A 17,542-nucleotide genomic window follows, 5' to 3' on the forward strand; every position below is an offset into this window, starting at 1 on the left:
GCACTACATCTCAATGCTAGAGGCATCACTACAGACCCTGAATAGATTCCAGGCTGTATCACAACCGGCCGTGATTGGGAGTCCCATAGGGCAGCGCACAATTAGCCCAGCGTCGTCCCGGTTAGGGTGTCGCTGCAGTTGCTTCTCACCAGCTGCACCATGCAGCCATCACCTGGCTAGTGGGAGGCACTATTTGTCATCCAATGATTAAGATGGTCTCCACGTTCTTCCTCTCTTCTTTAGCCTTTGCAGGTTAACAAAGATGGTGCAGCAGGACATGCAGATGATGATGGCACCACAACAGTGGCACCTTTGCTCATCTTCTGTCCATCTTCAACTATTGCACCAACATGGTCTGAAGAACATGTTCATCAGCAGTGAGGCCTCCCTTTACTGCTTCTCCAGACATCTTACAGTCCTTTTTCGTCCTCTCATTCTCTGGGCAATAGACAACTTCTGCCTCCATCCGACCAGAGTGGGATTGTAGGTGGTGCTGTAGATTTACAGGTTCTTTGACAAAGGCTTATATGCAAATAAAAAAGGTATCAAGCCCAATGCATTTTACAGCCATCTTTTAGTCTTTCCCCCATAAAATGATTATCTCCTTCCTAGAAAATGAAAGGAGGATCTGACATAATTCTCTCTTCTTCTGTTTGTCCTCAGGGACAGGAAACAGAAGCAGGGTTTTTATGTACAGTAAGCATTAGGTCACATTCTTAAACAATGAGATTATATCATGGCATTTAGCAACATGAATGAGATTATAGGCCTACAGTCTGGGGAACAATATTAACCCATTGTTGTTTTGAGTTTAAAATGAAACCCTTTATTAGTACAAGCTTTCCGCAAACAGAAGTTAAACAGATTGAATAAGAAAGAGAAAGTTATTTGACACTTTATTTTTGGATAAGAAAATACACAAAAAGGCTCTCAAGAACACAGTTCTCCTCCTAACACAGTATGCCATTTTGATCTATGGATAAACATGAATTACAATATGACTCTGAACAGTATGCACGTGTAAGTTGTACAAAGGAGAGTTTATAAGGGAGGTAAGAGATCTGAGGTATTCTGATGCTTAACCTTTTGTATGTTTAAATTGTTTTATTTATTTAACCACGCGAGTCAATTACGAACAAATTCTTATTTACAATGACTGCATAGCAAAAGGCCTCCTGTGGGACAGGGGCTGCTATAAAAAAAATAAGAAATGTAGGACAATACACACATCACTACAACACTATAAAACAGAGACCTAAGACAATGACACATCATGACAACAACTCAAGATGGTAGCAACACAGTGTGACAACATGGCAGCAGCACAACATGGTAGCAGTACAAAGATGGCACAAACATTGTTACAGTGCATTCGGAAAGTGTTCAGACCCTTTGACTTTTCCCCAAAAAGGTATTTAACCTTTATGACGACCTACCCTGGACAACGCTGGGCAAATTGTGCACACCCTATGGGACTCCCAATCACGGCCGGATGTGATACAGCCTGGAATCGAACCAGGGATGGGACTGTAGGCTGTAACTGGGCTCCCGAGTGGCGCAGTGGTCTAAGGCACTTGCACTGAGATGCAGTGCCTTAGACCGAAGTTACAGCCTTATTCTAAAATGGATTAAATAAATAAAAATCCCCATCAATCTACAAACACTACCTAACAATGACAAAGCGAAAACAGGTTTTTAGACATTTTTGCTAATTTATTTTTAAAAAATCTGATACCTTATTTACATAAGTATTCAGACCCTTTGCTATGAGACTCGAAATTGAGCTCAGGTGCATCCTGTTTCCATTGATCATCCTTGAGAAGTTTCTACAACTTGATTGGAGTCTACCTGTGGTAAATTCAATTGATTGGACCTGATTTGGAAAGCACACACCTGTCTATATAAGGTCCAACCATTGACCAGTGCATGTCAGAGCAAAAACCAAGCCATGAGGTCAAAGGCCAGATTGTGTTGAGGCAAATTTTCTGCTGCATTGAAGGTCCACAAGAACACAGTAGCTGCCATCATTCTTAAATGGAAGAAGTTTGGAACCACCAAGACTCTTCCTAGAGCCGGTTGCCCAGACACACTGAGCAATGGGGGGGGGGGCTTGGTATGGGAGGTGACCAAGAACCTGATGCCTCACAGAGCTCCAGAGTTTCTCTGTGGAGATGGGAGATCCTTCCAGAAGGACAACCATCTCTGCAACACTCCACCAATCAGGCCTTTATGGTAGAGTGGCCAGACGGAAGCCACTCCTCAGTAAAAGCCTGCTTGCCAAAAGACACCGAAAGGACTCTCAGACCACGAGAAACAAGATTCTGTAGTCTGATGAAACCAAGATTGAACTCTTTGGCCTGAATGCCAAGGAAACCTGGCACCACCATCCCTAAGGTGAAGCATGGTGGTGGCAGCATCATGCTGTGGGGATGTTTTTCTGCGTCAGGGACTGAGCAAAGTACAGAGAGATCCTTGATGAAAACCTGCTCCAAAGCGCTCAGGACCTCAGACTAGGGCGAAGATTCACCTTCCAACAGGACAACGCAGGTGTGGTTTCAGGCCAAGTCTCTGAATGTCCTTGAGTGTCCCAGCCAAAGCCCGGACTTGAACCTGATCGAACATCTCTGGAGACCTGAAAATAGCTGTGCAGCGACGCTCTCCATCCAACCTGGCAGAGCTTAAGATGATCTACAGAGAAGAATGGGAGAAACTCTCCAAATACAGGTGTGCCAAACTTGTAGCGTCATACCCAAGAAGACTCTAGGCTGTAATCGCTGACAAAGGTGCTTCAACAAAGTACTGAGTAAAGGGTCTGAATATTTTCTGAATGCACTGTAGGCACAGACAACAGCACGAAGGACAAAATGGTTAAAAAAACAAACACATTGCGCAGCCACAGTCAGTGAGAGTGTCCATGATTGAGTCTTTGAATGTAGAGAGATGGAGATTAAACTGTCCAGTTTGAATGTTTTCTTGCAGTTCGTTCCAGTCGCTAGTTGCAGCGAACTGAAAAGAGGATCAACCCAGGGATGTGTGTGCTTTGGGGACCTTTAACAGAATGTGACTGGAAGAATGGGTGTTGTATGTGTAACCAATGTGAAATGGCTAGCTAGCTAGTGGTGGTGCGCGCTAATAGTGTTTCAATCGGTGACGTCACTCACTCTGAGACCTTGAAGTAGTGGTTCCCCTTGCGCTTTTGTGGCGCGATGGGTAACGATGCTGTGGGTGACTATTGTCTGTGTGCAGAGGGTCCCTGGTTCGAGCCTGGTGAGGGGATGGATGGAAGGTATACTGTTACATATGTGGAGGATGAGGGCTACAATAGATATCTCAGATAGGGGGAGGGAGGTTTACGAGGGTTATATAAATAAGCATCAACCAGCGGGTCTTGCCCGGGTATACAGAGATGACCATTTACAGAGGAGTATAGAGTGCAGTGATGTGTCCTATAATGAGCATTAGTGGGAAATCTGATGGCCGAATGGTAAAGAACATCTAGACGCTTTAGAAGCACCCTTTGCAGATGTTAGCGCAGGTGCAGGGAAATGCTTGTTTCCAGCTTCAACAGTGCAGTAATACCTAGCTAAATGCTTGTGTTTCTAGCTTCAACAGTGCAGTAATACCTAGCTAAATGCTTGTTTCCAGCTTCGACAGTGCAGTAATACCTAGCTAAATGCTAGTGTTTCTATCTTCAACAGTGCAGTAATACCTAACTAAATGCTAGTGTTTCTATCTTCAACGGTGCAGTAATACCTAGCTAAATGCTTGTGTTTTCAGCTTCAACAGTGCAGTAATACCTAGCTAAATGCTTGTGTTTTCAGCTTCAACAGTGCAGTAATACCTAGCTAAATGCTTGTGTTTTCAGCTTCAACAGTGCAGTAATACCTAGCTAAATGCTTGTGTTTTCAGCTTCAACAGTGCAGTAATACCTAGCTAAATGCTTGTGTTTTCAGCTTCAACAGTGCAGTAATACCTAGAACAACAAAAAAACAATACACACATAATGCAAAAAATAAATAAAATAAATAAATATCAGAACAAGCAATGTGAGACTGGAATATACATATATATACAGTGAGCTCCAAACATTTTGGGAAAGTACTTTTTTTTGTTGGTTTTGGCTCTGTACTCCAGACCTTTGCATTTGAAATGATGGCGCAGACAGTCAGCTTTAATTTGAGGGAAATTCATCCATATCAGGTTAAATGTTTAGAAATTACAGCACTTTTTGTATACAGTCCCCCCATTTTAGTGGACAAATTCCCTTGTGTATTAAAGTAGTCAAAAGTTTTGGTCCTATATTCCTAGGTCGCAATGATTACATCAGGCTTGTGATTCTACCAACTTGTGGGACGCGGATTCTGCTGTTTGTTTTGGCTGTGTTTCAGATTTTGTGGCCAATAGAAATGAAGGTAAATTATGTATTGTGTTCTTTTGGAGTCACTTCTATTGTATACTAAACAACAATCTAAACGCAACATGCAACAATTTCACATTTCAAGGAAATCAGTCAATTTAAATAAATTCATTAATGCCCTAATCTATGGATTTCACATGATCTGGGAATACAGATATGCATCTGTTGGTCACAGATACCTTTAAAAAAAAGGTAGGGGCATGGATCAGGAAACCAGTCAGTATCTGGTGTGACCACCATTTGTCCCATGCAGCGGAACACATCTCAAATCAAAGTTTATTTGTCATGTGCGCCGAATACAACAGGTGTCGACCTTACAGTGAAATGCTTACTTACAGGCTCTAACCAATAGTGCAAAAAAGGTGTTAGGTGAACAATAGGTAAGTAAAGAAATAAAACAACAGTATAAAGACAGGCTATATACAGTAGCGAGGCTATAAAAGTAGCGAGGCTACATACAGACACCAGTTAGTCAGGCGGATTGAGGTAGTATGTACATGTAGATATGGTTAAAGTGACTATGCATATATGATGAACAGAGAGTAGCAGTAGCGTAAAAGAGGGGTTGGTGGGTGGTGGGTGGCGGGACACAATGCAGATAGCCCGGTTAGCCAATGTGCGGGAGCACTGGTTGGTCGGCCCAATTGAGGTAGTATGTACATTAATGTATAGTTAAAGTGACTATGCATAGAGTTGATCAGGCTGTTGATTGTGGCCTGTGGAATGTTGTCACACTCCTCTTCAATGGCTGTGTGAAGTTGCTGGATATTGGCGGGAAGAGGAACACGCTGTTGTACACGTCAATCCAGAGGATCCCAAACATCCTCAATGGGTGACATCTCTGGAGAGGCCATGGAAGAACTGGGACATTTTCTGCTTCCAGGAATTGTGTACAGATCATTGTGACATGGGGCTGTGCATTATCATGCTGAAACACGGTGATGGCGGCGGACGACAATGGGCCTCAGGATCTCATCATGGTATCTCTCTGCATTCAAATTGCCATCGATAAAATGCAATTGTGTTCATTGTCCGTAGCTTATGCCGTAACCCCACCGCCACCATGGGGCACTGTTTACAACGTTAACATCAGCGAACCACTCGCCCACACAACACGATACACGTGGTCTGTGTTTGTGAGACCGGTTCGATGTACTGCCAAACTCTCTAAAACGGCTTATGGTAGAGAAATTAATTAAATTCTCTGGCAACAGCTCTGGTGGATATTACTGCATTCAGCATGCCAATTGCACGCTCCCTCAATCTTAAACATCTGTGGCATTGTGTTGTGTGACAAAAAGTCACATTTTTTGTGATATTTTATTGCCCCAGCACAAGGTGTACCTGTGTAATGATCATGCTGTTTAATCAGCTTCTTAATATGCCACACTTGTCAGGTGGATGGATTATCTTGGCAAAGCCTAAATGCCCACTAAACAAATTTGGGCATATTTGTGAGAAATTTTAATTTTGTGAGTATGGAACATTTCTGGGATGTCCTTGAGTGTCCCAGCCAAAGCCTGGACTTGAACCTGAGAGTTTCTCCCATAATTACGGATAGTCCTGAATGAATCGTGAATAATGAGTGAGAAAGTTAGACACACAAATATCATACCCCTGAGACATGCGAACCTCTCACCATTACAATAACAGGGGAAGTTAGCATCTTTTGGACGATATGATATCTGTGCGTCTAACTTTCTCTTTGCTCCACGAGGCACTGAAGGCCCCTCGCCCGACGCCTCATGACCAGTATGGATCGGACTGCATACGCCGGGGCCCCCTCGATGTCCAGAGGGGGCGGAGGAACCTCCTGCCTGAGGAGAGACACATGGAGCGAGGAGTTAATAAGGTAATCTGGGGGAAGCTGTAAACTGTAACAGACCTCGTTCACTCTCCTCAGGACTTTGAATGGCCCCACAAACCGCGGACCCAGCTTCCGGCAGGGCAGGCGGAGGGGCAGGTTTCGGGTTGAGAGTCAAACCCGGTCCCCCGGTGCGAACACCGGGGCCTCACAGCGGTGGCGTTCTGCGCTGGCTTTCTGATGCCTCACGGCCCGCTGAAGGTGCACATGAGCGGCGTCCCACGTCTCCTCCATGCGCTTAAACCATTCGTCCACCGCAAGAGCTTCGATCTGGCTCTAATGCCACAGCGCCAGAACCGGCTGGTACCCCAGTACGCACTGGAAAGGGGAGAGGTTGGTAGAGGAGTGGCGGAGTGAGTTCTGGGGCATCTCTGCCCAGGGTATGAATGCTGCCCACTCCCCCGGCCGGTCCTGGAAATAAGACCGCAGAAACCTACCCACTTCCTGATTTACTCTCTCCACTTGCCCGTTGCTCTCGGGGTGAAAACCTGAGGTAAGGCTGACTGAGACCCCCAGACGTTCCATGAACGCCCTCCAGACCCTTGGCGTGAACTGGGGACCTCGATCAGATACTATGTCCTCAGGCACCCCGTAGTGCCAGAAGACGTGTGTGAACAGGGCCTCCGCAGTCTGTAGGGCCGTAGGGAGACCGGGCAAAGGGAGGAGACAGCAGGACTTACAAAATCGATCCACAATGACCAGGATCGTGGTGTTACCCTGTGAGGGAGCCAGATCCGGCAGGAAGTCCACCGACAGGTACGACCACGGCCGTTGAGGAATGGGTAAAGCTTGTAACTTCCCTCTGGGCAGGTGCCTAGAGGCCTTGCACTGGGCGCACACCGAGCAGGAGGAAACAAACTCTCACATCCTTAGCCAAGGTGGACCACCAGTACTTCCCACTAAGACAGCGCACTGTCCGACCGATGCCCGGATGACCAGAGGAGGGTGACGTGTGGGCCCAATAGATCAAGCGGTCGCGGACAGCAAACGGAACATACAGACGCCCAGCTGGACACTGGGGGGAGTGGGCTCTGTACGTAACGCCCTCTCGATGTCCTTGTCCAGCTCCCACACTGCTGGTACCACCAGGCAAGAGGCCGGGACTATGGGAGTGTGATCCATGGACCACTGCTCTGTGTCATACATCCGGGACAGTGCGTCTGCCTTCGCGTTCTGGGAACCTGGTCTCTAGGACAGGGTGAAAACAAAACGGGTAAGAACATGGCCCACCTTGCCTGGCGAGGGATCAGTCTCCTCGCCGCCCGGATGTACTCCAGATTGCGGTGGTTCATCCAGATGAGAAAAGGGTGTTTAGCCCCCTCAAGCCAATGTCTCCATGCCTTCAAAGCCTTGATGACAGCCAACAACTCCCGGTCCCCCACGTCATAGTTTCACTCCGCCGGGCTGAGCTTCTTCGAATAGAAGGCACAGGGGCAGAGCTTCGGTGGCGTACCCGAGCGCTGAGAGAGCACGGCTCCTTTCCCAGCCTCGGATGCATCCACTTCCACTATGAATGCCAAAGAGGGATCCGGATGAGCCAGCACGGGAGCTGAGGTAAACAGAGCCCTCAGCTGACCACTGCAAACGCACAGGCCCCCCTTCAGCAGTGAGGTAATGGGAGCCGCTACCTGACCAAAGCCCCAGATAAACCTCCGGTAGTCGTTGGCAAACCCTAGAAACTGCTGCACTTCCTTTACCATGGTGGGAGTCGGCCAATTACGCACGGCTGAAATGCGGTCACTCTCCATCCCCACCCCTGAAGTGGAACCCTAGGAAGGAGACGGACTGTTTAACGAACAGGCATTTCTCAGCCTTGACGTATATGTCATACTCGACCAAACACCCTGCACACCAGAGACACATGCTCGGCGCGTGTAGTGGAGTATATCAGAATGTCGTCGATATACACCACTACACCCTGCCCGTGCAGGTCCCGGAAACTCTCGTCTACAAAGGCCTGGAAGACTGATGGAGCATTCATTAACCTGTACGGCATGACGATGTACTCATAGTGCCATGAGGTGGTACTAAATGCCGTCTTACACTTGTCCCCCTCCCGGATACGCACCAGGTTGTAAGCGCTCCTGAGATCCAATTTTGTGAAGAAGCGCGCCCAGTGCATTGACTTGATCGCACTGGCTATGAGAGGCAACTGAAACTGTACTGTACAGGTAACTGTACCTCACAGTGATTTGGTTGATGCCTCGATAGTCAATACACGGGCGCAGACCTCCATCCTTCTTCACAAACAAGAAACTTGAGGAGGCAGGTGAAGTGGAGGGCCGAATGTACCCCTGCACCAGAGATTCGGAGACATATGTTTCCAGAGCCGCTGTCTCTTCTTGCGACAGGGGATACACGTAACTCCTAGGAAGTGCTGCGTCTACCAGAAAATGTATCACACAATCCCCCCGTCGATGGAGTGGTAATTGAGTAGCCTTCTTTTTACAGAAGGCGAGAGCCAAATCGGCATATTCAGAAGGGATGCGCACGGTGGCGACCTGGTCTGGACTTTCCACCGTAATAGCACTGACAGAAACCCCTAAACACCTCCCGAGCACTTTCGTGAGCCCTCTGTTGTCACGAAAATGAAGGTCATAACAGGCCAACCAGGGTATGCCCAGCACCATGGGAAACGCAGGAGAATCAATAAGGAATAGAGTGATTCTCTCCTTGTGACCCTCCTGCGTAACCATGCCCAGTGGAGCGGTGGCCTCCCTAATTAGCCCTGACCCTAATGGTCGACTATCTAGGGCGTGCACAGGGAAGGGCATATCCACAGGAACAATGTGGATCCCTAAACTATGGGCAAATGATCTGTCAATAAAATTCCCAGCTGCGCCTGAATCTGCGAGTGCCTTATGCTGGGAATGCGGGGAAAACTCAGGAAAATTAATAAACAAAAACATGTGAGCAACAGGGGGCTCTGGGTGAGCCTGGTGCTGACTCACCTGGGGTGACACGAGAGTGCCCGAGAGTGCCTGCTGCCTCGACTCCCAGAGGAACCTCCCCAGCACCAATTGGCAGTGTGCCCTCTGCGGCCACAGATGGTGCATGGAACGTCGGAGCGGTGGTGCTGGGGGATGGAACCGACAGACCCCGATCTGGACGTCCACGGGTAGCAGACAGGTTATCCAGCCGGATGGACAGGTCCACCAGCTGGTCGATTGTGAGAGTGGTGTCCCTGCAGGCCAACTCCCGACGGACGTCCTCGCGCAGACTGCTCCGGTAGTGATCGATCAGGGCCCCGTCTTTCCATCCCGCTCCTGCGGCCAGGGTCCGGAATTCCAACGTGAACTCCGGTGCGCTCCTCGTCCACTGCCTCAGGTGGACGAGACGTTCCCCCGCCGCTCTACCCTCAGGCGGATGGTCAAAGACTGCTCGGAAACAGCTGGTGAAATCCTCGAAGTGGTCAAACACCGCTTCTTCTTCCCCCCATACGGCGTTGGCCCACTCCAGGGCTTTCCTTGAGAGGCAGGAGACGAGGGTGGCCACGCTCTCTCGGCCCGAAGGAGCCGGGTGGACGGTTGCCAGGTAGAACTCTAGCTGGAGCAAGAATCCCTGACAACCTGCCGCCGTTCCATCATACTCCCTCGGGAGGGCGAGCCGAATCCCACTGGGTCCGGGTGAAGGAGGGGAGAGTGATGGTGAGACTGGTGGTGCTGGTGGAGACGCTGGAGGGACTCCTCTTCTCTCCCAGCGCTCCATGGTTTGTAGAACACGATCCATGGTGCTGCCGTGATGCTGCAGCATGGCAGCGTGCTGCTGGACTCGCTCCTCAACCCCTACTGCAGGGGCACCTGCTCCTGCTGACTCCATTCCGAAGGGGTGCGTGTTTCTGTCAAGGCTGTGGGTAACTGGTGAAAGGAGTCAGGCGCAGGAGAGCTGAGTTGCGTGGACAAGGTATTTAATTCAAGAAAACACCAGTATAAACACAATACTACGGTGCTGGAAAAATACCGGTACCACGAAATAAACGGCTGTAAATAACAAAACCCAGCAACAAATATACCAGCCGTCAGATACAGCCTTACAATAAAACAAACACACACACAAACATGGGGGAAACCAGAGGGTTCAATAATGAACATGTAAATGGGGGAATTTAAACCAGGTGTGTAAAAAACAAAGACAAAACAAATGGAAAATGAAAAGTGGATCGGTGATGGCTAGAAGGCTGGTGACGTCGACCACCGAACGCCGCTCGAACAAGGAGGGGCCGACTCCGGCAGAAGTCGTGACAGCAAGGCTGTAAACTGGAGATTTGTAATCCAGGTTGGGAGTATCTGACAACTCAAACCCTTACAAAATTCTAATTAGTGGCTGCAAGAAAAGAACAATGGCTGTATTTACGCTGGGAGGTTATATTATAGAATGAGTTTAGAGAAAATATAATCCTCATATGCCAAAATTAGCCTATGTTCTGGAAGACGTTTGATTGCAAGGAGAAGATGAAGATATAGTCAACTTTGAAGACGAGGGCACTTTCTGAAAACTGTAGCTACAAGTAAAAGTAAATGTCATTGCAAATGAATTTAATATTCTCATTACATAACTTCAACAGTGATATTTCTTGAGGCATTCTTTATTTATTGAAAGTAATCAAAGAGAAACATGTCATATAACAGATAATTAAAATAATGTGCCCCTTTACTTTTGAATACTGGCACTGACTAAAGGTCCATCAACCATGCCAAAATAAATTAAAAACAAATGTTGAACAACGTAACAAACAAGACAGACAGGTAAAATAATACAGTAATTACACAGTAAATAATGCAAGTCATACTTAAACACAAAAGTGAATTTACAAGGCAAACAAACAGTCTGCTACATTTCCAGTCATTACAGGCTGTGATATGTTCTAAGCATGTCACGACTTCCCTGCCACCTATACACACGACTCTGACAGAGCATCCTTATCTGACTAGAGGCTAAGTATGTCACCTGGAGACAATCTAAAAATGTGTGACCAAAATGTCATTGCATTGCTGGATATATTTCCTTTAATTAAATGACTGGGAACTGGATTAAAATGGCAGGAGATGTACGGTATATTGTTGCATAGAGAGAGACTGGGTAGTAATTTGACCTAACCTAAATTCAAGTGTACTACACTATTGTGGTGTATAATATACAATCGATAATACTGGCCATTAGGACTTTTGTTCTTATGCAGTTGTTCACACCCGTGAGTGACACAGGGACACTAACAAATTAAGGCGAGGGGAATTTAATCCCAATCTATTTTATTGGGTTTATGTTTAGTTGGTTACATTTCTCTAAACAGTTCTTGAATCAGCCCTTAGATTCAAGTGGATTGTGAGAGGAAGGAGGTCAGTTGACCACTAATACTAAAAGTAACCCACCATTAATGAAATACAGTAGGATAACGCCTCAACCCCACCATTAATGAAATACAGTAAGATAACTACTCAGCCCCACCATTAATGAAATACAGTAAGATAACTACTCAACCCCACCATTAATGAAATACAGTAAGATAACTACTCAACCCCACCATTAATGAAATACAGTAAGATAACTACTCAGCCCCACCATTAATGAAATACAGTAAGATAACTACTCAATCCACCATTAATGAAATACAGTAAGATAACTACTCAGCCCCACCATTAATGAAATACAGTAAGATAACTACTCAATCCCACCATTAATGAAATACAGTAAGATAACTACTCAGCCCCACCATTAATTAAATACAGTAAGATAACTACTCAGCCCCACCATTAATGAAATACAGTAAGATAACTACTCAATCCCACCATTAATGAAAAACAGTAAGATAACTACTCAGCCCCACCATTAATGAAATACAGTAAGATAACTACTCAGCCCCACCATTAATGAAATACAGTAAGATAACTACTCAGCCCCACCATTAATGAAATACAGTAAGATAACTACTCAATCCACCATTAATGAAATACAGTAAGATAACTACTCAGCCCCACCATTAATGAAATACAGTAAGATAACTACTCAACCCCATCATTAATGAAATACAGTAAGATAACTACTCAATCCCATCATTAATGAAATACAGTAAGATAGCTACTCAACCCCACCGTTAATGAAATACAGTAAGATAACTACTCAGCCCCACCATTAATGAAAAACAGTAAGATAACTACTCAACCCCACCATTAATGAAATACAGTAAGATAACTACTCAACCCCACCATTAATGAAATACAGTAAGATAACTACTCAGCCCCACCATTAATGAAATACAGTAAGATAACTACTCAATCCACCATTAATGAAATACAGTAAGATAACTACTCAGCCCCACCATTAATGAAATACAGTAAGATAACTACTCAACCCCATCATTAATGAAATACAGTAAGATAACTACTCAATCCCATCATTAATGAAATACAGTAAGATAGCTACTCAACCCCACCGTTAATGAAATACAGTAAGATAACTACTCAGCCCCACCATTAATGAAAAACAGTAAGATAACTACTCAACCCCACCATTAATGAAATACAGTAAGATAACTACTCAACCCCACCATTAATGAAATACAGTAAGATAACTACTCAACCCCACCATTAATGAAATACAGTAAGATAACTACTCAACCCCACCATAGAACCCAATGAAGTTTGTGCCAGAGGCAATAATACAACACACAAACAATTCAAGTATTGATGAATACAGATAAAACTACTCAAGCAAAAATAACTTTTTGTTGTTGTTGTTCCATTTCCATAGGATAGTAGGTAGGTAGATTGCACATAACCCTTTGGAAGGTCCCATTTGCTCAAGGCAGCAGAGAAGTATTTCACAGCATGTAACATTCAAACAGTAGCTTACATGCAAATTAATAGATACAAATCAGGTTAAAAAAATCTTGAATATGAAAAGATAATTGGAGAATCACAGAAAATGTTCAGCTGTAGTGGTATATGTATTGTGTACAGTGTGTCTAGTGACTTACCCTGCCTGGTCCCAGATCTGTTTGTGCCATCTTGCTTCCCAGACCTGCGACCAGGCTATGATTGACCTGTCTTTCCATCTCTTATAACCTGGCCTTACAGAAGTCTCAGCAGAAAGCAGATACGATTGCATACCACCAATAGCAAACCTTAAAACCAGAGATGGTTTCAAGCTTTCTACAAGGTTTAACAGTATTGTCATGGGTATTCTTGGATATGGGTCTTGACTGGGCATCTGTAGAATAGGCTTATATAGGAGGTCTGTAGTCTGGTTTGATTGCATTGAGTGGCTACAGTACAGGCTGTGGTTGCTTGGTGGCTGGATGCTAGTCTGTGTGGCTCCAGCTAGCCACTATTGGTGTAGAGAGGAGGGCATGGCTGGTTGTGTCTGAAGTTCATTATATACACAGCAGTCTGGTGCCACCAGTAGAACATAAACACTACCAGGACATGCCACACCTGGTGGCTGGCACCCAGATAGTTCAGCTGACCTGTGGAGGTCAAAGGACACATCACATGGTTACCAAAACGTCACTTCAAATATTAAGTGTTCAAAGTTTTTTGAGCTTGGAATAAGGAAATGGAAGACAGAGGCTATTTGGCCAATCAAAAGTTGGCAAAAAAAAAAAGTTACTGAAATATACAGAAAAACATTAGGAACACCCTAATATTGTGTTTCACCCCATTCTGCATTCAGAACAGCATGGATTCTACAAGGTGTCGAAAGCGTTCCACAGTGATGCCGGCCCATGTTGACTCAATGTTTCCCGTAGTTGTGTCAAGTTAGCTGGATGTCCTTTGGGTGGTGGACCGTTCTTGATACAAACGGGAAACTGTTGAGCGTGAAAAACCCAGCAGCTTTGCAGTTCTTGATACACTCAAGCCGGTGCACCTGGCACCTACTACCATACCCCATTCAAGGGATCACAGCTTTCACCTGGTCACTCTGTCATGGAAAGAGCAGGTGTTGCTAATATCTTGTACACTCAGTGTACAGTAACACATGGAAAGAGTATTATGTTATAAATGTCTTATAAATGGGTCAAAAGCATGAAGTCTCACCTGGGAAGCAGCGTTCTGGGATTTTAGAGATGTAAAAGAGGAACGCAGCTCCAGCTATCAAATACATCACAATCACACGAGGGAGGAACAACTGCAATACGGTAAGAAATACTTCACTCCTGTGCAGAACATTTTCTGGCATTGTAATATTTGTATTTATAAAACTTTGTATGCATTTCATCTTTGTAATAATTGTATAACAATTCTGCAGTTTCACCTGGACGACAGCGGAGCTGAAGCCTCCATTGAGCCAGACCCAGTGGACAGCTGGGATGACCCCGTAGCCAGCCACAGAGCAGAAGATGACGGTCCGCAGGTGTTGCCACTCCTTAGAGTGGTAGTGAGGGTGGATCTGAGCCAAGAATATGGCCAATATCAACGCTAGAACAATCACCAGGTACACCTGTCTCCAGAACTGGGGGAGTTGGAAAACAAGAATAAAGAGCAGAGCAGGAGAAGGGATTACATTTCAGAGACAGTTTATGTAGGTATATCTTCACAGTAAGTTTAACTGTTAAGTTTATTATGTTATCTTTATTAGCCTTGTTAAACCAGACCAGAACCAGATCAGTCTGGTTTCACAAGGCTATTATTTATATATTTTATGGGTGAAATAAATATATATATATATACCAGTATGGGTGAAATAAATATATATATATATACCAGTATGGGTGAAATAAATATATATATATATACCAGTATGGGTGAAATAAAAACAACGGGCTGAAATGGCTATTATATTGTACAACATACAATGTTGCAGTAAAAGGCATAGAAGACCCCTGGAATGTAACAGCCCAGGATTCCCACAGAGATTCCAGCATAGTCCAGCGCCAACCAGCGGTGACACGTCTTCTCTGAGCGGTGGCAGGAAAAGAGATGATACCCCACTGAACACAGCATACACACCTAGAAAAACAACAGGTAGCAATACTACAACAGCACTCAATGCAGAGCTGCAGAATGGAACATTACAGGTGTGTAGGCACAAAAGCAAAGTAGATGAAGATTTTCATGGACATAAGACAGATCGCTGTGACCTGTCACATGCACCCACACACCCCCACACCCCCCCCCCCCCCCCCCCCCACACACACACACACACACACACACACACCTGAAAGCAGAAAAGTCCTATGCAGTAGATGACATAGTCTTCTCTGTTGGCACCTGAAGCCGGCAGGACTGTAGACATGTCATTCACCCCCAGTAGGAAGAACAGGAGGAAGCCCAACAGATGAGTCCATATGTTGACTGTTTCATTGGACAGCACAAAGATGCTAGAGGGGTGGAAAACAATACACAACAACTAGCCTGGTTCCAGATCTGTTTGTGCTGTTTTGCCAACTGCTATGGTCATTTTGTTTGGTGTGACGAGGACCATATGAGTTGGCAAGACAGTATAGATCCGGGACCAGGCTACACAACAACTATCTATATATTACCACAACTGAAGCTACAACAACTAGGCTTATTCTCTTGATTTCACATACCTTTTTAAACATAGTTTTGATGTCAAGTGTGCTCTGTATCCATCTGTAATGTATGGGTTTTCTTTCAAGAATAACGGGATCTGTTCAAATGTGTACAGGCGGATTCCCCGAGGCACCAGAACTGGCCAGTACTGGTAACTCCCCAGCTCAATGTAGTGACTACTCTTGTGTAACTTAAGTTTTTGAGGCATTTTGGACCATCAGATTTCAGAGTTCTGGCACCGTTTTAAGGCTGAAAATATGAAAGGGGCACAAAACAGGGTAATGTTATAGCGTGGCACTACGGTTTCATTGCAATCTAAATTTGACAAAGATGGAGCGCTTTTGTAGTTCAACAACAAGGTACTATTCTGCTGATAGCAGATTTAACAGAGGATCTGAAGATATGACTAATAAAATCAGAAAGTCAACATGCTTTTGGCAACAGCTAAGTTAGTTTCTAGGAATAAATCAGAGCTAAGCGATTGATCGAAATATATGCATTCCTCTCATAACATGAAGTTCAACTGAAAATTTAGCCGGGCATGCTAGCTAGCGAACTAGCTAACGTTATAGCTTTCATGCTGGCACGCAGATATAAAATTACCTTTTGTTGCATGCTATCGATGTCTACGTGGTGTCATTTAGCTACAATACACCTTACTTTGTGATCTAGCAAGCTTTTAATTCATTGACTATAGCTAAATCAATGACACACTACACTATGCTAAGCAGCTGGCTAGCCCAGCAGCTCATGCTAGCTAGTCCATCAACGAAACCAAAAATCGGCATTCTGAAGTTACACAATAGCCCTGCGACAGACGTGCCCATGGACCCCCCCCCTCTGTACTTTATAAACTACTTGAATAAAATACGATTTCATGAACCGCAGTTGAAGAAGTCTGTGTCCAGAAATGAAATGTATTTTTATTGCCCATCTGGTGATGATAATCTGAACTTTTTGGAAATGACCTACAGTACCAGTCAAAAGTTTGGACACACCTACTCATTCAAGAGTTTTTCTTTATTTTATTTTATTTTATTATCGTATAATAATAGTTAATACATCAAAACTATGAAATAACACATATGGAATCATGTAGTAACCAAAAATGTATTAAACATTTGAGATTCTTCAAAGTTGACACCTTTTGCCTTGGACTAGTAACCCAACGGTTGCAAGGTCGAATTCCCGAGTTGACAGGGTAAAAACAAATCTGTAGTCCTACCCCTGAACAAGGCAGTTAACCCACTGTTCCTAGGCAAAATTTTAAATAAGAATTTGTTCTTAACTGACTTGCCTAGTTAAATAAAGGTAAATAATGACAGCTTTGCACACTTGGCATTCTCTCAACCAGCTTCATGAGGTAGTCACCTGGAAAGCATTTCAATTAACAAGTGTGCCTTGTTAAAAGTACATTTGTGGAATTTCTTTCCTTCTTAATGTGTTAGAGCCAATCAGTTGTGTTGTGACAAGGTAGGGTTGCCATACATAAGATGGCCCTATTTGGTAAAAGAGCAAGTCCATATTATGGCAAGAACAGCTCAAATAAGCAAAGAGAAATGATAGTCCATCATTACTTTAAGACATGAAGATCAGTCATTCTGGAAAATGTCAAGAACTTTGAAAGTTTCTTCAAGTGCAGTCGTTAAAACCATCAAGCACAATGATGAAACGGGCTCTCATGAGGACCACCACAGGAAAGGAAGCCCCAGTTACCTCTGCTGCAGTGGACAAGTTCATTAGAGTTAC

At 44.7% G+C, this 17,542-nt stretch overlaps 1 protein-coding gene across 2 annotated transcripts; it reads right to left on the bottom strand.

The window, feature by feature from the left end:
* Positions 1-10,848: 10,848 nt before the first annotated feature.
* LOC109888201 (progestin and adipoQ receptor family member 3) lies at positions 10,849-16,762 on the bottom strand. 2 transcript variants are annotated; one of them, XM_031826251.1, is made up of 7 exons: positions 16,397-16,762; positions 15,811-16,042; positions 15,435-15,597; positions 15,071-15,226; positions 14,532-14,729; positions 14,315-14,405; positions 10,849-13,743 (listed from the first exon to the last, which is right to left on the bottom strand). In XM_031826251.1, exons 2-7 carry the CDS (start codon positions 15,999-16,001, stop codon positions 13,598-13,600), a joined length of 945 nt encoding a protein of 314 aa, XP_031682111.1. In that variant the 5' UTR covers positions 16,002-16,042; positions 16,397-16,762; the 3' UTR covers positions 10,849-13,597. The 2 variants fall into 2 exon arrangements, with proteins under 2 accessions (XP_031682111.1, XP_031682113.1); XM_031826253.1 differs by lacking the exon at positions 15,071-15,226.
* Between the last annotated feature and the right edge of the window lie 780 nt (positions 16,763-17,542).

This window comes from Oncorhynchus kisutch, linkage group LG6 (genome assembly GCF_002021735.2).
Source record: "Oncorhynchus kisutch isolate 150728-3 linkage group LG6, Okis_V2, whole genome shotgun sequence".
NCBI classification, from domain to species: domain Eukaryota; kingdom Metazoa; phylum Chordata; class Actinopteri; order Salmoniformes; family Salmonidae; genus Oncorhynchus; species Oncorhynchus kisutch.

Excerpts from the sequence above, each read along its gene's own strand:
- LOC109888201 (XM_031826251.1), bottom strand. The coding sequence starts at position 16,001 with ATGCCTCAAAAACTTAAGTTACACAAGAGTAGTCACTACATTGAGCTG. Across the intron at positions 15,598-15,810 it reads TCAAAACTATGTTTAAAAAG|CATCTTTGTGCTGTCCAATG; the intron begins GTATGTGAAATC and ends CCACCCCTCTAG. Across the intron at positions 13,744-14,314 it reads CCCAGAACGCTGCTTCCCAG|GTCAGCTGAACTATCTGGGT; the intron begins GTGAGACTTCAT and ends TGACCTCCACAG.